The sequence below is a fragment of the Argentina silus genome (genome assembly GCF_951799395.1).
Source record: "Argentina silus genome assembly, chromosome: 5".
Taxonomy (NCBI): domain Eukaryota; kingdom Metazoa; phylum Chordata; class Actinopteri; order Argentiniformes; family Argentinidae; genus Argentina; species Argentina silus.
In genome coordinates, this window is record NC_139659.1 from 15,764,676 (window position 1) to 15,790,861 (window position 26,186).

General features: G+C 44.1%; 1 protein-coding gene across 1 annotated transcript; it reads right to left on the bottom strand.

Moving 5' to 3' along the window:
- Window positions 1-26,143, bottom strand: kdm2bb (lysine (K)-specific demethylase 2Bb). The gene is made up of 21 exons (XM_083669377.1): window positions 26,066-26,143; window positions 25,318-25,462; window positions 25,067-25,145; window positions 24,834-24,880; window positions 23,909-24,087; window positions 23,623-23,729; window positions 21,273-21,366; window positions 20,523-20,676; window positions 20,215-20,330; window positions 17,216-17,342; window positions 16,456-16,913; window positions 16,227-16,313; window positions 9,322-9,558; window positions 8,947-9,090; window positions 8,668-8,754; window positions 8,138-8,455; window positions 6,817-7,943; window positions 6,393-6,556; window positions 4,700-4,861; window positions 3,774-3,992; window positions 1-2,948 (listed from the first exon to the last, which is right to left on the bottom strand). Exons 1-21 carry the CDS (start codon window positions 26,096-26,098, stop codon window positions 2,767-2,769), a joined length of 4,266 nt encoding a protein of 1,421 aa, XP_083525503.1. The 5' UTR covers window positions 26,099-26,143; the 3' UTR covers window positions 1-2,766.
- Between the last annotated feature and the right edge of the window lie 43 nt (window positions 26,144-26,186).

Genomic DNA, 26,186 nt, shown 5'->3' on the forward strand with positions numbered 1-26,186 from the left:
AGTATGTTTACGGTATTTATTTCAGAACGTAAAAAACATTCATAGATATTCCAATGTATGACATGTTTTTTTTTAACATATTTCACGCATTTGTGTTTACATATTGCACAGAATGCTTATTAGCATGACCAACATAAATTAAGACGATCATGGCAACAAATGACCAAAAATAGACAGCTCAGTACAAGAATGAGTTTTTAATAACTCAAATGTCACATGAATAGTTTTCTTTGAGCTTAAGATATACAGTATATACAGGTCACATACTTGTACTAAAATATTCCCAACCGTACAGGGAAGACATGGTGATTGGTAGATAGATATCCTCATATAAAACATACTTTTATCAAAACTTTTATACATTAGGACCACCCCATTAAGTAATAATTTTGTAATTTCTTTCAAATAACACCTCAGTTCAATACAGTAGGAGTTGGGTACTGTAACTGTGTGGTCAGTGTTTGTTATTGTGTGGTCAGTGTTTGTCTGTTAAGTACATTCCTCGCCTTTAACTAATACAGATTCATTCAACTCTGAAGCAGTGGCTTTCTCCGCTGCATGAACAGCTGTACTATAATAAGCCACTGACTGTAGTCATGTGTGACACTATCAATAGAGTATGGAGACTGATTGACAGAATATTGGTAAATTGTAGATGTACTGTAGCTTTTGCAAGCATATATACCAGTATGACAAACCTTGGCAAAAACAGCAATATATTTACTGTATGTCAAACAGTGCAAATCATTTTCTTTCTGGATATCAAGATTGAAGTGGAATGAGAAATACATAGTCCTAGGAAAAGCAGAGAGTACCTGTATGTACATACAGTACAAATACAAAACGTCAAATGGAACATCACCACATAAATAAATAAAATATAAAACAACCTCACAAACACAAGCTACTGTCCAATTGGCATAAATCTTCTGAGAAGGTTCGAGTCTAAACAATAAAAAGCTGAACAGTGAACATTGATGCAGATTGAAAAATGGTACTGTATATCAGTGCATTCAATACTGCACATAAAAGTATGAACCGCTTTCTGATACAAAAATATTTCTGTATAATACATAAACTTTGCATTGCAACACAAAGAAAAATACTTATGAACAACATGAAAACATGACATTTGTGTACATACACTCACTGGTCACTTTATTAGGTATACCTTACTAGTACCGGGTTGGACCCCCTTTTGCCTTCAGAACTGTCTTAATTGTGGCATAGATTCAACAAGGTGCTGGAAACATTCCTCAGAGATTTTGGTCCATATTGACATGATAGCATCACACAGTTCCTGCAGATTTGTCGGCTGCACATCCATGATGTGAATCTCCCGTTCCACCACATCCCAAAGGTGCTCTATTGGATTGAGATCTGGTGACTGTGGAGGCCATTGGAGTACAGTGAGCTCATTGTCATGTTCAAGAAACCAGTTTGAGATTATTTGAGCTTTGTGACATAGCGCGTTATCCTGCTGGAAGTAGCCATCAGAAGATGGGTACACTGTGGTCATAAAGGGATGGACATGGTCAGCAACAATACTCAGGTAGGCTGTGGCGTTTAAACGATGCTCAATTGGTACTAATTGGTACAAAGTGTGCCAAGAAAATATCCCCCACACCATTACACCACCACCACCAGCCTGAACCGTTGATACAAGGCAGGATGGATCCATACTTTCATGTTGTTTACACCAAATTCTGACCCTACACCATCTGAATGTCTCAGCAGAAATCGAGACTCATCAGACCAGGCAACGTTTTTCCAATCGTCTATTGTCCAATTTTGGTGAGCCTGTGCAAATTGTAGCCTCAGTTTCCTATTCTTAGCTGACAGGAGTGGCACCCGGTGTGGTCTTCTGCTGCTGTAACCCATCTGCATCAAGGTTCGACGTGTTGTGTGTTCAGAGATGGTCTTCTGCATACCTTGGTTGTAACGAGTGGTTATTTGAGTTACTGTTGCCTTTCTATCATCTTGAACCAGTCTGGCCATTCTCCTCTGACATCAACAAAGCATTTTCGCCCAGAGAACTGCCGCTCACTGGATATTTTCTCTTTTTCTGACCATTCTCTGTAAACCCTAGAGCCTCTGCTGTCATGGTTGTGCGTGAAAATCCTAGTAGATCAGCAGTTTCTGAAATACTCAGACAAGCCCGTCTGGCACCAACAACCATGCCACGTTCAAAGTCACTTAAATCACCTTTCTTCCCCATTCTGATGCTCAGTTTGAACTTCAGCAGGTCGTCTTGACCATGTCTACATGCCTAAATGCATTGAGTTGCTGCCATGTGATTGGCTGATTAGATATTTGTGTAACGAGCAGTTGAACAGGTGTACCTAATAAAGTGGCCGGTGAGTGTACATACACTGTCTGTTCATATGAAGAAATAAAAAATAAAATAAAAATAACTTAAAAAAATGGTGCAAATATCTTGGCAAAAAAACCGGAAAGAAACATGCTTCGTCAAATTCCCAGTAGAGCCGGGTGTCCTGCCAGCCTTGCTGGTTGAAAAATCCTGTTTTGGAAAAAACATTCTCGCTTTAGCAGCACATGAGTTCCCCCACGACACAATGAGTGTCACTAACACTATCAGAGCAACAACTTCTTTACTTTCCTATGTCATTAAATGTCATTTCTCTCCTCTGCCTTCTAAAGTGGGTTGTGTTTTTCACTGAGGTGAACAAAACATAGCACTTTCTCCAGGATGATAAACCCACACTAAATAAGGGGTCATAGAGCCAGTGCATACGGTGCTGTCCATTAGCTGAGTTTGCGCAGTAGTTTCTCTTCCACCAGTCCAAACTGCACACTCACTGACATCTCAGCAATGAACTGTTCACAGCCCTCCTTAGTCACCTGCTTGCAGTAGCGCAAGTCAATATGACAGATGCTTCCACAGCGCTTGAAGTAGGTCAGGGACTGGTCTGTGACTCTGTTGCACACTGCAGAGGGACGGAATGGAGGGAGGGAGGAAGACAGAAAGAAGAGACAGTATGAGGTTATCTTGAAACACAGCACAGACAAATTAATGACAAATAGCATACACACAGAGACAGACTTGAGGCTTCAATACACAATTGGGTTAAGTGGTCATTTGCATTGTGGAATATGAGCCTTCAAGACCTCACCACTATGGGTAGGATAACATGTACACTGTACTATCAATGGGTAATAGCCCCGCTCAGCCAAGGGCTTTTATTGGACTTCAGCTCCATCAGTGAGTGATGGACAGTAGATGATGATGATTATGATGATACTGTAGTGGCCATCAGGAGTACCCTAGCCCTCATTAGTCTAACTGCCATACTGTTCCTCCCGTAATGGGCCTAATTCTCATTGATCCAACCCTTAGAAGAACTCCTCTCAGGAGATCAGAACCATGGGGGGTGGGTTATTTATGGCTCTTCATTGTGTGGCTTTGCTCTTTGTGATTCATTCTTTAAGCCTATTTTTATTTCCCCATCCCACGACTCCCAACAGTGCATCTTAAATAGACACAATTAGCTTCTGACGCTCAACCGTGGGATTAGGGTTTGATTTCATGGGGAGCGTATTTTTCTCGGAAGGCAGAGTTGGTCGCTCATTAAAAAGCTATGCCATGAAGCAATAAATTAACAATGAGAGGGCCAGAAACTGTCTGAGCACTCAAAAGGGAAAATGTGATCATGCAAACAATATACATTTAGCACGACACCAGTTTTCTGTCTCCAATAGTAGTGGGAGGCTCTGAATGGGATAGGGTCAAGCATTGCTGCGTCCTACTGTACCTGAGAGGTTGATGTCGGTGAGTGAGTCTCGCGTGGTGGTCCCTGCGGCGGTCAGGATGTTGACGGACTGATCAGTGACGTGGTTGCAGTAGCTCAGGTCCAGTCTGGAGAGCAGGGGCATGTAGTGGATAAGGAGGCGCAGGGAGGTGTCTGTGATGTCCAGCCCTGCCAGACGCAAGTCCACCACATTCCTCAGCTTACTCCTGTTGTCCAACTGACCTACACACAGAGAGATGCAGACGAGGAGAGGAGGAGAATGTAGAAGAGAAATGTAGTGAAGCAGCCCACTAAAGGATGTGTGTTTTGATCACACATTACTTCTTATCATCATGGTAGTGGGAACTGTTCTTTGTTTTTCTTCTCACAAAAAAGTAAATAATATGGTTGCATTTGGAAACCTGAAAGGGGGGTTGGAGAGTCATATTTCTGTGATAAATTTATTTACAAAGTGAAGGTTTTTTAATAATGTTTTTAGCATACATTACAATTGAACCCTTGCAACGAAGAACCATACATCTCCATTTGGTACATTTTGGTGATGTGACATATTTCTAGTTGTACAGTCAATATGAATCATCCAGAGATTTTATGTTGTATACAGAAGCATAAGTATACAATGTATTCTCGTTTTAGTTTTATACAGTTCTTCCCTATACAGGGTTCAATTAATCAGAAATAATGAGGCGGAGGTTGTCAAGCTGTGTGGCCTGTAGAGACGAACACAGGGGGGCACCACAGAACACAGTTAGACCTCACACAAATGGGCTGCAGGATTTAGACTGCAGCGCACATAGATTCTACCACTGCTTTTATACTAACGGACACTGAAACAGATACAGTACAGCCTTTTATTTGAGATAGATATGTTAATATCTATGCCATTTTTAGGCCATGGTTACAGTTGTTCATCAAGCTGGATAGTGTACCTGGTCTGTTGTCTGTGGGTGGTGAGAGCAGGTCCCTCATCTGGGCGTCCTTAAGCCCCTCCACCCACTGGACATCCAGGGTCCTCAGCAGGGGGCAGCTGGAGGTGCAGAGGGCCGAAACAGCCACCCAGGAGCACCCTGACAGCAGCAGCATCCGCAGACCTGTAGGGACAACACATAGGTCAACACACAGTACTGTAACTCACCCATCACCACCCACTGGAGACATCAGTGTCCAGATCTATAATATGGCTGTATAGTTACATTATACTGCACATTTGTAGAGTCACTGTGAGAATACAGCAAACACAGACTAAATGACCTAAGACCAAAAGCAGTGTTAGAGCATTTGGACTCACTCCCTCTGACTACAGCAGTCAACAACTCTGAAATAAACTCGCCACGCAATCTGCCCTTGTCAAGCTGTTTGAGCAACCTGTTTCTTATTTTCCATTTTGCAATCTTATTAATATCCAACCGAGTTAGTTAACCTGAGGGTGCAAAACAAATAAACAAAAACAATAACTATGCAAATGTAATTACAGTCACAGGCAGAATCCTGAGAAGAAACTGATAAGCAACAAAGAAAATCCACTGAAACATTCCGCAACCCCTGGGGACACAATTATGGAGCACACATATGGGAGCATTCTCTGAAACCTTAATAACGAAAGGCTCAACTCACACAAAGGGCTCCAATTTACTTTTGCTAAAGAGCGCTGCACAACAATAAAATCTTGTGCAAAGACCGTTTTGGTGTCACTGCAAAATGCGCCCGCCCCGACCAACATAAACTTGGCACCAATATAGGTGAGGCAGTAAAGAGAGTGAGAGTGTCTGTGAAGTTGTTATTTGATCATAAGCCAGTAATTGCCGCCTGTCAGGGATAAAGCCTTGTAACATCAGTACTTCCTCTATAAATATGTGGAAGTAGGCTTAGTGTATATTCTCGCATTACTAAATTCTGTAAACTACTGTATATTCCCTAAAAAGTTGATTGGCCAATGTTGCATACATCAGTCGCCTCTGCTCTCTGTGCCAAATACTAATTAAATAATGGAACCGTGCATGTCTTTGATAGGTAATAAAAACAAATAGGGGAATATATTAAACATTGTATACTGCAGATAACAGGAAAATGTGCATACCTACTTCATAGAAAATGCATTTGGAGAGCCTTTGCACACAAACTAAGAAGATGGCTGTTTGAATCATCCTGTAAAATTCCACTTATTCAATCTGTGGTAATATTAGGAGGGGGAAATAATATAAACTAGCATACAATAGGTCTATGTAAGTCCACCCCCACACTGCATGATCACCCCTACTGCTCATTGATAAAGATGCATGTAGGCAACTGCAAGACCACACTAAAGTTACAGCATTTGGAGACAGCATTTGGAGCAGATTGCAGCAGATTGAATTTGGCGCACGACGGCTTGTTGAGTGCTTCGATTATGATATCATAGGCACTTCAGCTTGTGGTAACATTGCCTACAACTGATAGTATGGTCATTATTTCTCAAAAAAGTTTATCCATTCCAACATTTGCAGTGAAATCCTCATTGGCGAGGACAATATACATGACTATTATACTTTATATAAAAGACTATTCAGTTGAGACTATTCTGTTCCAAAGGTGCAGAACAGGTTTGCAGTGCCACATCTCCAGCGTTGCAGTGTCAATGCTTACCTGGCAGTCTGTTGATAAGCCAGCTCAGCTGTTTTTTGGAGATGTTGGTCCAGCTGAGGTCCAGAGCAACAGGCTGTCTCCGGATGATACCACTCAGCATCAGGGGAGTGATGGACTTACAGCGGTTCAGATCGATCCGTGTCCATAGCCTCTTGTCACAGCACCTGTAGGGAGGCAGGGACCAGGCTGAATAAACGATCACAGAGCCAACATACCCAGATCAGTGGAGAGAATACCAAGACAAGACGGAAGCCAGAGCTCTAGGGAAGCTCAGAGCCTAAAGCTTACAGGAGTGTGCATAGTCAGTGAACAAGACAAGTTCCATTGGGAAAATACAGTCCTCTTATTTATACATTGACTTGCCAGACTGTACTCGGTAAGGTCAGAGCCCTTCCCTGTCATGTGGAGCAGATACAACACTCACCATCTGTTCCAGGTTTTGCAGACACACATGCAGGCACACAGGTCTCTGTGTGTGAGGTGACTGAACACAGCCATCCACACCTCCCTGCGCATCACGTGGGCCTGGCCGTTGTCCAGGGGCAGTCTGTCTGGCGGGGGGCTGATAGGAGGTGGCCGGATCACATGACGCTCCATCTGGATACATTTGGGGGGCGAGCGGCAGGGAGGAGGGCGCGGGCACATGGGTGTGATTGGAGGGCTGAGATTCCACCCCAGGGGGGAGAGGTCGCGGGGAGCTCCGTTCACTTCCTGCTTCCTCGGGTGGAGCCAGTCTCCAAGGTCACTGCTGCCGTTGTTGAGTGGCCGTCTGGGCTTGGGCTCCTCCCCCTCACTCTCTGGCTCCGTCTTCATTGGCCTGTGGTTCTGATTGGCCAAGCTATCCTCCGTCTTTAGTGGTCGGCGGTTCTGATTGGCTACGCCATCCTCAATCTTAAGTACCTTGTGGTTCTGATTGGCTGGGGAGTCCTCTGTTTTAAGTGGTCTATGGTTCCTATTGGTTGAGGAGTCCTCAGTCTTCAGCGGTCGACGATTGTGATTGGCTGGGTTGTCCTCAGTCTTCAGTGGTCTGCGATTCTGGTTGGCTAGACAGTCCTCTGTTTTTTGGATCTCCTGGTTGAGCTCTTTGCTCAGCTCCTTGCTCAGCTCTTTGTTGGGGAGGCGGCGGCGCTGGCGTGCCTTAAGCTGGACGGAGCTCTTCTCTGTGGCCTCGCCCCCCTCACTGCTGGGCCCTGCTTGAGGAGAACTGGAACACGACTGGTCACTCTCTCTGGCTGCAGAGGTCCTCAACAGTGGACTCAGCATGGCTTTTGGTTTGTCCTCCTCACCACCATCGCCACCACCACTACCACCACCATCTTTCTCTTGCTGTACTTCATCCTCCTCCTCCTCATCCTCCTCCTCCTCCTCCTCTTCCTCCTCCTCCTCATCCTCCTCCTCCTCCTCTTCTTTCTCCTTTGCTGCAACTCTGTCCTCTGGATACCGGTCTTCCTCATCATGGTCTTCTTGTTCCTCCTCCTCATCTTCTCTCTCCATCTTAATTGGTCGGAGCAGCTTGGGGGTTAAGGGGTCATCTGGCTTTGGGGGCTTCTTCTATAAGGGAACATGGACAGAATAGATCATATTACACTTACATTCATTTTCAAAGGATTTTAATATACATTGTCTCAAATTAGCTAAAACATTAATGTTTGGTTTAAAGAATAACAAAATCGACACTGGTTTATTGAGTCAGCAGGAATGCTCAGTAGCTATGGCGACAGTATAGTGGCCTGTGAGATTCATACCTTTTTCTTGACGACTGGTTCATCGTCTTTGATGTCAAACAGCTTCCTTTTCTTCCTCAGGGGGTTGTCCTCCAGCTTGGGCCGGGGTGTACCATCTAGAGACAGCATGGGGGGACGTTTCTTTGGAGGCTCCTCCACTTTCCTCTTAGGGGTGTCGTCCCGTTCCACCTTCCTCTTCACGGCAGTCGCGGAGGTCACGGTTGCCATTGGCACACAGGGTGTGTCCAGTTCCTCTTTAATGTCACGGTTCAACCGTGGTTCCTTGAGGAGCGACCCAGGGAGGTTGGATGCATACTTGAACCCTGGTCCCCTTTTTTGCTTGACGGCCAAAAGGTGAGAAACAAAGAAACACAACTTTATACCTTTTGCCTATCGGTTTCAGGTAATGCAATTATCATTAAAAACAACTTGTTAATCATGGAACAAGTGTTACCTTCCCTGAACATTACAGGGCCTAAATATTCTGCCAAGCACATTCTCACTGGCAGAAAAGTTACTCTACTCGAAAATACACCCAAGTAGATGCTTACTTTCCCAGTCTTCCCAGCATGGTTGCATTTTGGACATTCCCAGCAGTTTGGCAACTCGTCATTCACAACTCCACCTGAGTCTTTCACCTGAACAAGAGAGAAGTAGTGAGACTCTGATGGTGAGGATGAAAACAGGCACAATAACAAATAATATAATAAATAATACAGAAGAAAACCATGAAAGTGCTCATACTTGAAGTGAATCAATGGGGAAGAGCTCAGTCAATGATAACATTCACACTCAGCATAACATTCACACTCAGCATAAACATGGTTTACCTTGAGGCAAAGAGGGTGGACGATCTCATTGCAGATGGAACATTCCATAAGCATGAGGTTAAACTTCTCCTCCTCGTCCTCCACGGTGTCCTCCTTCCCTGCCTCTCCACAGACCAGACACACTGCGGTGTGAGGCAGCACAGGCTGGACAGTCACATGGACAAACACACCCCCAATTCAGTACACTCAATATGCAGTCACACAACCACATACAGTGGATGTTGTTTTGAATCATTTTCACAACATCCCCACTGTTCATCACCCATAACAAGAAGAAGCCTGATTAAGGTTTGTAAATGAACAAACTGCCAAATATTATATATAGTGTCAGTGAACATGCAGAGAGGGAGAGTCTTCGCCCTGCAGGAAACTTACCGCGATGCACTGCCTCATGATGCACGACTGTTTCATGCGACCTGGCCCTCCAAACTTCTTCATATCTTTGCAGAAGTGGCACTCTCCACACTCTGTACGCAGGCACGCCTCACACTTCCGGCACCGTGTCCTCCTCCTCCGGGCGCCCGACGTGCTTCGGCTGGCCGACAGCTTGACCGCCCCAGCTGCCGCAGGAGATGCCGCCATCTTGGGTTTAGGCCGGTTGAGAGGCCGTTGCTGAGGGGAGAAAAGAGACCACTTTTGTTGGATAACAAGACAAAAGAGGTGACAGCCAGGTCTTCCGAGACATGTAGTTTGTTTTTTTAGGGTAGGCTGTTTTCTGCAGTATTATTAACCTCTAAATAGGCTGTGGTTGATGAGACCTGACAAAGCAGGTGGATGGACTCAATATCCAATCAGTACCAGTTAGGAGTTGATCACTCAAGTGTTGAGTCACAAGCAGCAGAGCTTGTATGAGCCTGGTTTGGACTAACCCAGGGGTGGCAGCTCTGGTATTCAGAGGGACACAATCGTGTCACATTTTTTGCTCCACAACACGTCAGTTTAAACTAGTTGTGGTCTAAATGGAAGATTTGTTTGACCACGTGTTGTGCTGGAGCAAAAGTATAACACTAGTCCAGTCCACAAAGACCAAAAGCTAGAGCTACCCACCCCTGGAGTAACCTCTAGTGCTTAGACTTCCCCTTTCTCAGAAGAGAACAGAAAGAGGGAATAAGTGGTCAACATGCAGAGTCAAGTGAGAACAACATGCCATTTGTCTAACTCAAATCATCTGCACTTAGACCTCTTAAAAGCTTAACTGTGCAATTAAATGTGTGCAATGTTTCCCTAGCAACATTCATGCCCAAACATTAACCACTTCTAACAATGTTACGTATTATAGGGAAAGGTCATAAGTTGAAATGTGCTGTAAGACTCAAATAAATGCAGTGAGAGATGGAGAGGGGATGGGGGACTTCTTTGATGATGAGCGCTTTCCATTATTGAGTCGTCTTGACAGTTTATTTCCTTGCTGTTATTTCTGGGCAACGAGGCAACGTTGAGACTGTGTGTATGTGCATTCCATCAATCAAACAACCAAATAACCAACTAACCAACTGCACGCGCACACACCTGATCGCAATGCAATGTGCACAAACACAACAGGAACACACACACATATCCATGATGACTAAAACCCCATACCCATGAGCTTTACAGTAAAGAAACACACACAGTGCATCATGTCCCAAGGGTTGCTGTGATCTCCTCTATATTGAGCAGCAAACCACTTGAGGATTGTTTATACTTCAAAGAGACTCTGCCCTAATGGCTACCCCTCACCTACAGGAGAGCATGCATCACTGGGACATACTGTACACTGCACCAAGGGATTTATGGTTATGGAAATGAGCTGTACCAAGATTACGAGGACAGGGCAATGGAGAGGAAATGCTTTTACAGTCCATTCAGCAGCAAGTACTGTAGGCCTGCTAAGGACAATTGTTTCCAAAGCAACACACTGTACAGTACTGTATGTACTACATTCCAAACATCCTGTGATTATCCAGCGTTTTTTAACATTCATCTTCCGTGAACTCAAGCAAACTTAAGACTCTGGAGCACCGTATATCTGCAGAACTTAAGCACATCAGGCATGTTTGTACACAACATATATATACACACACACTCACCGAACATGTTATTAGGAACACTATACTAATACTGGGTAGGGCCTCCCTTTGCTCTCAAAACAGCCTCAATTCTTTGTGGCATTGATTCCACAAGATGTTGGAAACATTCCATTGAGATTCTGGTCCATGATGGCATGATTGCATCAGGCAATTCCTGCAGATTTTTCAGCTGCACTTTCATACATACATATGTCCTATTATCATGCTGGAAGTAGCCATTAGAAGATGGTAAATTGTGGCTATGAAGGGATGCATATGGTCAGCAACAATACTCAAATAGGCTGTGGCATTCAAGCGATGATTGATTGGTATTAACAGGCCCAAAGTGTGCCAAGAAAACATTTCCCACACCATTACACCACCTCCACCATGAGAAGGTGTACAGGTGTTCCTAATAAAGTATTCGGTGAGTGTATATACGTATAAGTTAAAACTATAATATTGAATTTGACAATTCAGGAATATTTGTGGTCTCTAGACCAACTCCCTAAACAAACATTAATCTGTCTCCTCCAACCCCGCCCCCCCCTTACCCTCCTCCTCCTCCAGCAGGATGAACAGGTTCTGTCACAGTAAAACCTGTAAAACCCACTGTAAAAACGGTTTTACATAATGAGTAAGGAGGTGTCGTCAATTCAAAGGAATGGTTGTCATAATATCATTCTCCACAAAGCGAGAGAAGCAGGAACAGATAATGTCTGTGATTACAATTGCAGCGAGGAATGTAATACTACCTCAGGCAATCAGAGGTATCAGATTTCTATAGCAACATGAATATTTGCCTAGTACTGTATCAGCCTAGCAACAACAACTTCCCATTCCCTCCCCTCAGAGACATGTAACCAATGACTGCTGAACTGAAAAGAAACGATCAGTGATTTGATCAGCACACTTCTAGGATGGCAGCAGGGTGCAAGGCTGAAATCTCATCTTGTTGTAGACTGATCCTGAAAGAAATGGACATTAAGCAGAGTGGCTGGGGCTGATCAGAGGTCCAGGCGACAGACAGGATTATTGGGATATTGGGGGCATCCGTAATCTGCAGTGGATTGTGGGGGTCGTTGTTAGGATTATAGACTGTCTGGGGGTCTGAGCCATAGGAGAACTGAAGAGATATGAAATTGAACAACTAAAGAAACAATGCCAAGAGACACACAGTATTGCTTGTTTCACCTCTTTCATATTTCTGAAGAAACAATACATACATATGTCCTACGTATCAGATTACCTTATGTAACAGGTTACCTGATAGCATCTTAGTGGTCTTCAAGTTAACCTGCCTTGTATCAAGAGCAGAGTGGCCTGCTAGCTCAGACATAGGTCAAAAAGGCCAAAAGACCACAGAACTGGCACAAGCAGCCCACCACATTGTCTCCAAATCCCTTCCCCTCCCCCATGTCCATCCACAACACCCCTTAAAGGGACAGCACAACAGGACTGTGGTGGAGCATTGACAGAAGGGGTCTCCCCCTACAAAGAAAAGGTGTGAGACTCTTGTTACAGGACCTTAATAGACCCATCATTCAGTCTCAGTTACCATACTCTATCACAGGAAGCAGCTAGAGTTCACACTGGATGACATAAGATGTTTCTGGTGGCCTGTCCCAGTGGGGACTAAAAGAGCAATGTGTTGTCTCCATGTAAGGACGAGTGAAGATGTATCTCATTGGCATCAAAAACTGCGGTTAAGTTACTGCAGCGGTACAAAACATGTACACAGCAGGTTTGTACTATGTAGTTCTTGTTTAAATGTAGTTTGTACTATGTAGTCATGTTTAAATGCCCTTCTGACAGAAAGAAGACCGCTAACCGCACAGTCTACCTGCCTGCACCGAGCCCAATAACCTACTATGTCAGTGTCAGACTGATCAGAGATACATGCACTATCTCCCCCATTACACACACATGCACACGTACCTCTGATGATCTTAGATCAAACCATACAGGACAGTCAGTCAGTCCTAACAGAAAACACCACCACCTATAGACACAATATTGAAAAGCAGCCAGCTGCAGAGCAGGGCACCGTCACCACCTGAGTGTGAGCGCCAGGAGTCACTGTCACAATCTAGATTTATGCTCACAATAACAATAACTGTTATAGTTACAAATGAAAATGAGGAAGAAATCAAGTATTAGGTCTTAGAATTTGATTGTTTATCAATAAAAACGTCTCATTTTCTAAATCCCCCTGTCGACATCTCCCCTGTAAAACCCTCTGAAGCTAGACCCTAAATAGCAGTAATACGGTAAGCTATGCTTTCATCTGATCGTGAATTTGGCCAAACATGCTCACAGCCTTATCGAACATCAAGAAAAAAAGGGTGGCTGTAATTACATCTGCAAAAACAGAGGAAGAAGAAACAAATATCTTATGGCATCTGTGGAAGGATCAAAAAGAATTTGACTGCAATCCAGTGTTATCATAACAGAGCTGTAGCCAGTGAGTTAATGGAAGGGGGTGTGGAATGCAGTTGTGTGGCTGTGTGGTGGAGATATATCTACAAACCCAAACACAACACAAAATCCCTCTTACAAAATCTCATCTCAAATGCCACATTGCCACACCCCCAATACATATATCTAAACTCATTTCTGAAACGTAACATCTATTTTACCTTATTTTCTCTCAGTTCCCATAGACAAACTTGCCCATCTATTGCCTCCAGCCTAATTAATTCTTTCATGCTCACACATGCTAACACAAGCACATACAAACCTATCAAATATTAATCTCTTTCTGCTTGATCTCTCACACACATATTCTTGTTGTTCATCTCTCATTTCCCCTTCTCTGTTCTGGAACAACCAGTAGCTGCCCTGAGGACCGAAACCGTCGGAACATCTCTCCCCCTTACTGCATATACCTAATACACCCACACCCACACACCCGCCAATCAACCTTGCAAAAACAGAACAAAACGAAAGAATAAGAGGAAGGAGGGAAACACAGAAACAAAAACTGAAAACGTTTCTTCAGGTGTCTGTCTCCATTTCTTCATACGCTCTGACGCTAACTCGATCCACTCTGCCTGACACAAACATTCCTCTGTGGTGGCCTGTGGCTTGAGGGGTTTGGTCCAGCGGTGCGCTAACCTGTTCAGCCTCTGAGTCGTAATCCTCATCGTCAGCACTCAGCGACATGGCCATGGCTGTTTCTCAAACCCTGTCCAGCTCACAGCAAACTGACATGGCTGCAGCCCCAGCCCGAGCCTCCTCCTCCTTCTCCTCCTCTACTGCTGCTGCTGCTGCTGCTGCTGCTGTCTACCCAACGGCCCTCCCTCCTGCTCCACAGCTCCAGTCTCACTTCTCACAGGCAGAGGCAAGGCACACAGCATAGCACAGCACAGCAGGGTTGGCAGCCTCATGAATATGGACGTCATAGCTCCGGGAGGGAGGAGCACAGGGAAGCAATGAAGCCAATAGGGAGCCAATATGCAGATCATGTATTCGAATATGTACTGGGGGTGTCTGTCTCCCTCCAGTGAGGAAATAGAATGCAGATCCTGTTAAAGCGATATTCATGAGCTGGATCAGGAAGACAGGGACCGATGCAACCAATAGAGAGACAGATGGTATTTTATTACAAAAGGCACGCGCGCGCTCGCTCACACACACTCACGCTCACACACACACACACACACACACACACACACACACACACAAAGCCAAAGAGCCCCCAGAATCAGCAGCTGGCCTTTAGATGGCCCGGTGAGGGTGAGCACTAGACCAAATATCTTTTCTTAAAATGTAGCACAAAAAATCTGAGCTGCTATTGTGTCTCAGTCAGAGCTCTGTGAGGGATTAATCTAGTCTGTTGCTTTCCTGCCTTCACACTTCATCCGCTGATCTGAGTTTGATTGCTCTGCCTGCCACTGTACATCCAGCTGTGCTGTAGTACCATGCGAGCTTCCCAGTGTTACAGTATGTTCCAGGGAGAGCAGGCGGATCAAAGGGCTGTATACAGATCATCATCATATCATTCATCATACACCACTCCAACCCTAATTCCCCATTCTGTCTTTCACAATGCATGAGGGGAAAAGAACCCCTTATAATCCCTTATTAGATGTGGTGACATGTGACAACAGCAATTTTCTGAACCTGCTACAAAATAATAAACCTCTCTCATAGAAAATGACATCACTCTAAATGCAGCTAGGGGCATTTTAAATCTTTTCATTTTAAAGACTTTGCTTCTAAGCATGACCATGTCATAAAAGCACTATTGCCAGGTTGTAAAAGACTGTATGACAAGGCAGTGCAGTAGTAGGTCATTACTCATGAAGGGGTAATAATATGAATGTCTCATCCATCTCATATCTGCATCATATGAGCCAGCCAGAAATCTATAAATAGCAGATGACCCTCAATCAACGGTAAAGATGGCCTCCCAGTGACTCAACTACCATAACACAACAAGTTGAGAGTCTTGAGAGTGAAAGCAAGCCGAGCATACTGTACCGTAAACAATGACGTTAACCCAATCTCCAAACCCCCGCATGCAGATGGCATTCCACAGAAGTATCACAAAAATGGCGTTTTGCCGATCGTATGGCAATGAACAATGCATCCGTCATGCTGGACAGCAGACCATCCATACTGTGCGTGAGAAGCAGTTTTGAGCCCAACTGTTTCCAGTGAGCCTATATGGTAAAACCCTCTCCTGGTGAGCAAGAGTACTTAGCACAGTGTTGATGACCTAAAAATGACAGACACAGTGGAGGAGGCCTGGCTGTGACATGGAGAAGATGAGAGGAGGAAAGAATATAACCAATCTCATTATCTCTCTCGTTAGGCAACTCTGCAGCCTGCAAAGTCAAAATTATGCAAATGAGTACATTCTCTGCTCAGGGGAAGGAGAGAATCAAGTGATAGAGATTGTGAGTCAGAGGCAGAGAGAGAGAGAGAGAGAGAAAGAGAGAGAGAGAGAGAGAGATGGGCAGGGACTAGTGGTAAAGCAAAGACAGACAAGTAGAGATACAGAGGGGAGGAGGGATAGGGTGGTGACGTGAAGAGAAATACACATAGGAGAAAGAAAGAACGGGAGTTGAGAGAAGAGAAACACTGGCTACCCTGCTGCAGTCATTAAACTGTGTTGTAGTGTACTGGGTACTGCAGCTGTAGCTAGCTCTACCGTACCACCATGGCTGGAACATTCAGCGGTGGTGCATTCTATTTAGCCAAAGTCTGTAAAAAAAACAGCCTCACCTTGATAGACTTCTTGGGCCAACACACAACGGGCACTCCAGTGATGGCCATTTTGGGGTCATCATCTGCATGTTCCTTCAGAACAACCTGACCAACCAGACAGGAGGAGAGGGAGGAGATGGGGTAGAGTGAGTGAGTACATCCAGATATGCTCTTACGCTCTGGAAAATGCACACACAATACCTGAGACCTGACCCGGGTGAACCGGCTGACATGGCACATAACATACCTTCATGTCATCCAGCAGGGCCTGGGGGTCCTCAATGCCCTCTGGGACCGACTTCTTGTTTTCTGGAAGCGACTCCAGCTTCTCCACCAAAGCTTTGAGGCCCTTCAGCTCAAATTCAGTCAGGTGAGTCCATTTGCTCTGAGACTCAGAGCCTGGCGAGCCAGAGGGGGTTTTGGGGAGGTCTGGAGGGTGGTGGGTGGAGTTGGGGATGCAGCCATCCTCAGAGTCATTGGACAAAGCAGCCTTAAGGGTTGGGGGACCGCTGGGGTCACTGGGTTTGCACTTCCTGTTGTCAGGAGAACAGGGGTCATCCGAGGAAGGCCGAGTGCAGCTGCCCCTCTCTGACCTTTCACCCTGCTCATCTTGCGTCTGTGTCTCGCACGAGTCCTCGTCCATGTCCTGGCTCCGTGAGTCAGAGGAAGGGCTCTCTGCGCCCAGCTTCCTGTCCAAGTCTGAGGCTGAGGAGGATAGAGAAAGGGACACAGGTTAGTCTAGGAAGTTTGTTGTGCTCTACAGTATCATGTAATTATACCTTATGCTGTCACATTATCATTTCTACCACTGTCGTGTCATAATTTCTATGAGTCTTACTGATTACATGGAGGTCAGGAGTGTTGTAGGCTCTTAGTAAACGAGTAGAGTGTCGCCCCGGCGCAGTAATTATAACAAGACTGGACTCAGGCTAGCGGAAGGCTTCAACAATATTGGTGGACACACCAGGGGCATGGGTTAAACATCTCCATTATCTGGGCTTACTCACCCATCAGCACAGTCTCTGTGCGGAACTCCTGTGCAAGATGGGACCGTTTGGTCAGACAGTGCACGTATCTCTCCAGGACATACCAGCACATCTCATGGTAGAATGGGTAGCGGAACTTGGAATGAACCTGAAAACAGTTATGGAAACTTTGACAATCATGACTTAAGACAAAAAAAAGGCCAAAAAAAGGCAATGGAGGTGGTCATTAGACTGTACTATGGTAACTCTACTACCATGGTATTTACAAAGAGATAACCAACTGATGAATTACTGTTTTTAAATAAATAACTGTCTAAAAACACATTTACACAGCTCTAACAGCACTTAGATATTACATTTTCTGCGATACAAGAGTCACAACTGAAAATGTGAACCATTTTAAAAATTCCATTGAAAAACCTGACTAGACAAACATTAGATGAGAGATAAACAAGAAAAAATCATACTGGCACACCAGCAGACCTATTCAGGGCCATTTTCTTCTCTAGAGAGAGCTTGCACTCTCACAGACAGCTACAGCAGCGTGATCTGATTCCCACTCTCCTCTCAGTAACAGCACTATATTTATCTCACTGAGATGATTTCACACAGATCAACACTTTTCAGAGTAATGATCCTTTTTTTGTAGCTCCATTTCTTTGAGGTGTATAAATAGAGCACTCATACCAGTGCTGAGCCCTAGGGAGCATATGAAACTGTCTCTGTTCCTCTCATCCCTCTCTTCCACAAGAAACAAAAATAGTGTTGTACTGTGTGCAAAGATGACTCTTCCCATCTGTTTTCATCATGGCTGAGAAAATGTCATTTAGTATCCATTAACATTCTAAAGCATGTACTACCTGCATCTATGTCCTTACAATAACTACTCTGACCTTGTTATTGGAAAGAATATATCAACTATTTGATTTTACAGGTTTTCTATTAAATCTTTACAAAGGGAAAGAAGTAAGCCGGTGTTTAAGTACATGATCAGACTTTGGAAAGAATATGTCTTTTCATGCAGTATTACAAAAATTAAGCCTTTCCACAGAAAATACTACATGAGAAATGTAGAGGAGGGGGAAACAAATCTAAAGAGACATCGTGCATTCATTTGCAGACAGTTATATGCTACCAAACTATTACTGCTTTCTCAATAAATAAAATAATGCACCAATTGGATATTGTGCCACTTCTACCAAGCATAATAAACATCCCTCTACTTAGGTCATACATAAACACTAGGCATACTATACACACACATATACACACATACTAACTATCAAAATCCCTTGGGAGCTTGTGTGCAAAAAGGCGATAATCAAATAGGCCCACAGGCTTCAACCTCTTTCCTTGAAGACATTTTTCAGTCTCAGCCTGCCAGTATAAAATAAAACAAGCTCCATCATTTCAACCCTTGTAGTAGCATAGAGAGGCCTTCTGATAAAACTAGAAGCCACAAACTCATGTTTCCACATTAATATGGATGGACTTTTTTTTATTAAAAGCAGGCATTCGGGCTTGCAAACATCATCCTCCTCACTCCCATTTGCATTCACAGTCTGTTTCACAATTCCATGCTAATGCAAATGATTGCACTTTCAGCACTTCTCCCTCTCTCTGTCTCACACTCTCTGTCTTTGTCTCCCTCTCTCTGTCTTTGTCTCCCTCTCTCTCTCTTTGTCTCTCTCTCTCTCCCTCCCTCTGTCTTTGTCTCCCTCTCTCTGTCTTTGTCTCCCTCTCTCTCTCTCTCTCTCCCTCCCTCTGTCTTTGTCTCCCTCCCTCTGTCTTCGTCTCCCTCTCTCGGTCTCCCTCTCCCACTCTCTGTCTCCCACTCTCTGTCTCCCACTCTCTGTCTCCCACTCTCTGTCTCACACTCTCTGTCTCACACTCTCTGTATCACACTCTCTGCCTTTGTCTCCCTCTCTCTATCTTTGTCTCTCTCTCTGTCTCCCTCCCTCTGTCTCTCTGTCTTTATCTCCCTCTCTCTGTCTTTGTCTCCCTCTCTCTTTGTCTGTCTCACAATCTCTTGTCTCCCTCTCTCTCTCTGTCTCCCTCTCTCTCTCTGTCTCCCGCTCTCTCTCTCCCACTCTCTGTCTCCCTCTCACTGTCACCCACTCTGGACCACATCCATCTTCCTGTCACTAGCCCTCATCACCTTGGTTCTCTGATCCGAAAGGACTGACAGGGCATCAGCAATACAACTTGATAGCTCCACTTCACCCAACAAGCTAAGAGGAGCTTCTGTCCAGTTATTTTCATTAGCAGTGCATGTTTTCTTCTATGCTCTATACTCCAAAAGTTTTGAAATCAAACAATTACTATGAGGTTAAAGTCAAGACTCTCTGCTATTATTTGAGGGTACTTGTGTACATATTGGTTTCACCATTTAGAAATGACAACACTTTTTATACATAGTCCCCCTATTGCAGGGCACTAAAAGTAATGGGGCAATTAGCTTGACAGGTGTTTCTGGTAAGTCAGGTATGTTCCAGTCACATCATTTGTGTAGGCATAAGAGAGCTGTCAATATCTAGTTTTGATTCTAGGCTTTGCGTTTGCCTTTGGAGTCTGCCTTTGGGGTCTGTCAACATGAGGACCAAAGAGGTGTCAATAAAAGTCAAGGAAGCCATTATAAGGATGAAAAATCTGAAAGAAACTATACACTATAAAGCAACGAACCAGTGCTTTCTTTCTTTTTAGTGATGTTTGGTAAGCCTCAGGTAAGCAGATTTGTCAGCCTCATGTTGACAGACACCATGTCTGCTTCTCTTATGCCTGCACAAATGATGTGACAGAACACACCTGACTTACCAGAAACACCTGTCAAGCCAATTGTCCCAATACTTTTGGTGCCATGAAAGCCATTTAGCAGATGTATTTATCCAAACTGACTTCCAGTACAGTGAGTGCATACAATTCTTTGTATATATGGTCCCATGGGAATCAAACACACAACCTTAACTGCTACAGTAGCGCCATGATCTACCAACTGACCCACACAGGACCATGAAGCTTACCTTAGTCCTGTTCTCTATCTCATAGATGCTGAGCTGCATGGGAATGTTGAAGCTGTGCAGAATGTTTCCTCCAAACACCAGCGAGTCCTCAGGGGTGTAGACTGCATGAATCCAGCCTGAAGCAGGAGGACAGCCCAACGTCACAAGACACACATGAAACTAGCCAGGCTCAAAACACCCAGGGCCCAGACACATTCTCAAGGACATGCCTGAATAAAGTTGTTCTTCTGCTAGTATGTGTCATTACAACAATGATAATAATAATAAATAATTATGGAATATAAATCTAAACAATAATGTCAGCTCACCTGAGGGAATGAAGAAAGTGTAGCCCTGTTTCAGCTCCACCCTCTGACATCCGTCAGCTCGGTCTCCCAGAAAGATGTCACTCTGCTTGCCTGACAGGACCCAGTCCTCGTACAGGGCAAGATTATGAGGGGTGGGAGGAACAAGCCAGAACACCTAGAGGGACAGAATATAAAGAGAAACTTAAGGTGAGGATTTTTGCATTCATGAACTCCTCTAATCTTGGATGAAATATGCACTTTTCTTTTTTGGTTTACAACTCAAGGTTACATATCTGAAATACTATCAGCCCATTCTATCGATTTGTCTAGCCTATCACTTCATGTTTCTCCCTCTCTTTTTTTCTTCTTGCTCTTGATTGACCTTAGAAACTTTGTATTATGTGTCCCTCAAAGGCAGGCGTGCACATGCACACACACACACACACACACACACACACACACACACACACACACACACACACACACAGAATAATCCTGTGATTTCTGCTGACAGTGCAGCCATCACTGAGGGAACAGGTTCATTTTGTAGCACATCTACAGAAACCTGATATTCATATTAGGATTGGGGGAGGGTAAAATAGAGAGCACACCTGGGGGGAAATCATTATCATACGCATCATCTTCTGAAGAGTCTTTTTATTCGGTGGTCTCCTCATTGGTTAGTACTGGGAGGAACATGATTTATTTCTGTCTTAAAAAATTCAATTCAATTAAATGAAAAAACAGACAGAGGAGGCATTATGAACTTACCTTGCCTCCCTTGAATACGTGATACCACACAGATGTGCCCCCAAAATCAATGTGGAAGTCAGTGTAGCAGCCTTTCACGCTCATCAAACAGTACCTACAATAGAGAGGTGGACAGAGATGATGGTGAGACAGCATCCTCTTTTTGTGACTATAAAGTACAAGGTAATCATTATGACATCTGCTTCTAAGATCTGACAATCTGAGGTCGCGGGACAGAATGACTTTTCTTGGTCTTGCTACTGCTAAATGCATACAGTCTGTCTCTCTCTCTCTCTCATCTGCCAGTACTCTTCCACTGACAAAAACAAATCTCAGCCCATTTGTGTTATCCACAAATGAGCTGAGAGAATCGCTCACAACAGGACAGCCTCCTTTGGAAATTAATTGAGGAATGATTAGGGTTCCATGGGACATAAATCATTCAGTAATTCAGCGACATACAGCTGAGGTCTATTTATAGAATGCGACCCGACCTCAGAGCTTAAGTGGAGGAGAAGGAAAGGACTACCATTACAAGGCACATTACTGTAAAAGCCTCAGTTGTGATATGTGCTGCAGTGTAATGGTACAGTACACTCAAGCGGCTGGTAAGCTGATGGTAAAAGCAGAGTCACTCTGCTCTCACCAGGCTTTTCAAATCTACAACAGGTCATGTTAGTACTACCCTTTTCCATTCATCATCTTGTTGCAACACTGGTCATATAAAGCAGGGATAGCCACAGTTACAGTAAGAGCAGTACCTTTCAAACACTTGTAGCAAATAGCCTAACAGAGCTCGATCAGAGAGTCTCGTCAACACTCACTGATCAATACGCAATTGTTTTACCTCTCCTGGCCCACAGGAACATAGAAGCTCATAAAACACAAACGGCTTCCTACGCTGTCAGTGGCAGCTCGTCTCATTGCAGCCACACACACAATTGGGTTACAACTTCTGTCACATAGCGTTAAGTTCTAGTCCTCCAGCCCCTCCTGGCCGACGCTGTATGAGGTGAGTCACAGTTGTCAACCCACAGTAGTAGATCTGCTCCCTCCAACAGAGAGAGAGAGACCTGAGGAGAGGGGTGACGGGGGCAGGACCAGAGTATGACCTTGACTGAGGTAATGGTTGAAACTGCAAGCACAGTAGAAATGCTCCAGCTCTCAAAGAGAGGGACACCTCATCCTTGTGAAAGGTGACATGTGTGTCTATCACCTACAATCAACAGAACACGTAGATATACATTTGTATAGATATGGCTTAGGAATTTCACATTCACTCTCCTTGGCGTACATCATACTCACTGGCCACCACAGATAAATAAGCTCACTCACACAAATAAGCTAGAAGATGCAAATGTTCACATTTGTTTGTGACAGATTGTAAGTTAAGGTGAGCCGAGGGCCTGTCTGATCAATCTGTGAGCAGTCTGACTCTCACACACACAAGACTCAAAACCATGCAAAGAGACCTGTTTCCTATTGGCTGCACAGCAGTCTACCCGAAAGAGCTCCCTCTACTCAGGACAAACAGTGAGCGGACCCTGGGCTAGGAGCCCAGCATCCCACTACATACACCACTGACAGTAAATCACACCAGTCCTTGAGCATTTCCATTATAGAGGGGGTCAATAAATACTCCCAGCAGCTCTAAATCCCAGCAGCTTTTCTCAATGAAAGACAGAGACATACCCGACAGCTACTCCTCTCCCTCTGAGCCAGTTCGCTCAGGACCAGCCCCCCGAGCGCTGGTCACCGGACAGGAGAGAACGGCTTTGGCTTTAATTTCTACCCTGCCTCTCCCTCTTTGGAGGACTCCATTTAGTAAAGAGAGTAGAGTGAGAGGGAGAAACTCAGGGAAGGGAAAAGGAGAGAGAGAGAGAGAGAGAGAGAAGGAAAGACTGAGCGGGAGAGAAGGAGAGTGAGGGTGAAAGGGAGGGCACAATTTGTTCTGGAGTGCAGGCTATGCCCTAAAACTGGCAGCTGATTGGCTGAGGAAGGCTTACTAGAGTCAGTGCTGCAGCCTGTGGAGAACCGCCCACCACCATGAAAGAGCCCCGCTGCCTAGCAACCACCTGGAGCCATCATAGGAAGTGGAGGACAGCAGTGCGCAGCAGACAGAGAGAGGGAGGGAGGGCAGACTGAGAGAGAGGGAGGGCTGAGGGACTTTGGAAAGAGGAGGAGGAGTGCTATTGCCTCCCAGTAAAACCCTCTGACAGCTTGTTTTAAGAAAAACTGCTTCATCATCGTTCTATAGCCTTTTTTAAATGAAATTTGGCTGAAACAACTAGCCTAATTAAGTCCAATTAAACATGCTGGCAATGCATAGGAAATACTACGGAATAACTAATGGAATTTAAAAATGACTTACTTCTGCACTTTGGGGTACTTCATCTCATTCATGACATTGGTGGCTTCTGTTTGCCTTCGTTTCAGACTAGGGGGCCACATGTTGTCCACCCAGTCCACTAGATCGACCTACGGGAGAGTTGACCATTTTGAAACACTTCATTTTACATAATTTAGCTCAATGAAAAAAACAACAACAACAACAATAGAATGTTGCTCAGCAAACAATTAGGTTTGGAGCACATGTTGTCATAACCCCAACTGAATGACCCTTTCCCATCATTGCCATGCAGGCAGCATCATCTCACCACGGTGGGCCTCTTGATCAGGTTCTCCAGCTTGGTGTGGCTGAACTCCAGGCTGATGACATTGAAGACTTTGTCCCGCTCCTCCTCTGGCGTCTCGTAGTACTTCACAAACTGGGCCATGCTCATCTCGGAGCCTTTCTGAGTGCTCACGTCCATCACATCAACATTACGTCTGCTACCTGCAAACACACAGAGCAGACATGCTGTAACCCTAGAATAAAAAAAACTGTTCAACCACAAAATATTACTGATAATTGAAGCTAACAAGGTACTGTTCCTTGGTATTCTATGCCACTATAGAGTTTAGGCAAAGAGCTCCCCATCAGCTTTTTTTGCTGTCATGCTGTCATTTGTTAAACTCAGTATTGATAGGTTTATAAATGTATATATAGCACCTGCAAAAATCAGACATGCAACTAATTACTTTATATCCAGGTGTAGCCAAACTCATACAGCATGTACAATTGAAAAAGTGTGCTCCACTTACAGGCTAATAGGAGCACTCTACATAGACAGGTGTTGTTCCGACCTACACCACCAGATGGAGTAGCCAAACCAAAACTGTCCCAAATTTTTAAAAACCCTGCATTTGATACTGATGACTACATGCCATGTAGTGTATTCCTAACAATACAAGGGTAAGGCATATCTATTGCATATGCGATGAAAATGTCTGTAAATTATTTTGTTAAAGTGAGTCATCTTATTTTTCTTCCATCAGTTAAAAGAACAATTCTGTTAGATAACATGGCAGGCTTACAAAAGTTCACTTCAGCAACCACAGATGTTTTGTCACAACCCAGAACATTCAACAAGCACACACAACAGGTACTGTAAGCACTCTTGTGTGGAAATATATGCACCGTAGCTGCAATTACAAACATGACTAAACAGGAGGAGGAGAATGACTAAACCTTATACTTACCAACCAAACCTTTAATCTCACTGACTGTGAATTCCGGATCTGGCATTCTGTGTTTTTAGAATGACAGTCACAATGAGAAAATGTACTTTCAACCATCACATACTTTTTTTTATCACCCAGTAATCAATAATGGCACATAAGAGGAAATAATACATTGCACTTTATCCATAAGCTCTGCTTTTATGTGTTTTTTTTCATTAATTCACCATAGGACAAAACACCAACTGTCTCACCTGATGCCCAGTCCATCTTTGGCTTTGAAAATAAGCGGGACCCTGAGAGCCTCTCTCTGAACATACTCATAAGTGAAATCTAGAAAGCAAAGAGTCAGGCTATTCAACATATCATCAAACACATATGATTAATAACATATAAAGCTACAGCAAACACAGTTGTGGATATCAAATAAACAGTAATGGGCTTTGTAATGGGAAGAAGTGGGCTTTAGGGTAGTGAGTGACAAAGAATGTAACAGGTGCTGTACCTTTACCATCCATCAACTGAACGAACTGTGTATTGTACACATCACTTGCAAGTTTTTCCTCCAAACTGAAACCTCTGACATTTACAATTTCTTCCACATCAGACAAATCCTCATTTTCGTCGTACATTCTCCGGCAGATGGAGCGCTAGAGGAGTCAAAACAAATGTTATAAAAGTACGTACATCATGTTTATGGCACCTTGCGAATATTCCTTATTAAAAGTCTAACAACACAAATGTGCATCACACTGCCATTTCAAATTAGAATGGAGTGGTTTGCGTTCTGGCTCATGGGACCTCAAAATAAAATATTGGAGGCTCTTTGAGCACGTGCTTTATATGTCTACATTTACCAGATCTATAATGTATGTAGTTGTAGTTGGGCCTTCATCATTGGAAACCATTTAGAACATATTCTCATGCCTGAATTTATGATCTAGGATGCACGTTATCTAATGTTGCTGCTAGCTATCCTCCTCACAACAACAATAACATTGCTTGAGGAAGCATGTTCCAAATGTTGCAATAATCTAGCGCAAAGCGAGCTTATTGCTATGAACCATGTTTGTTTTCATCGTGCGCATGTAGCTAGTTAGGTTATCCAGTTACATGTGGCTGACGTTTGGCAACATTTTTGCGAAGCATTTGACATATTGTAGCAGTTCTGTTTTGGAAATGCTAGCTGGCTAACAACAAATGATCTGCCCAAGCATGGTTCCCCCTATACAAGGACGTAATATGCTACACACCAGCCTGCGTCCAGATTCAGCAGAAACTTCCATGATCTGAGCCCTCGCCTAGTGTATCCGTTTAGCCCTTCATCTTGTGAGAAAAATGTCACATTTAAAGTAATGATCACTTTGCGTTCCG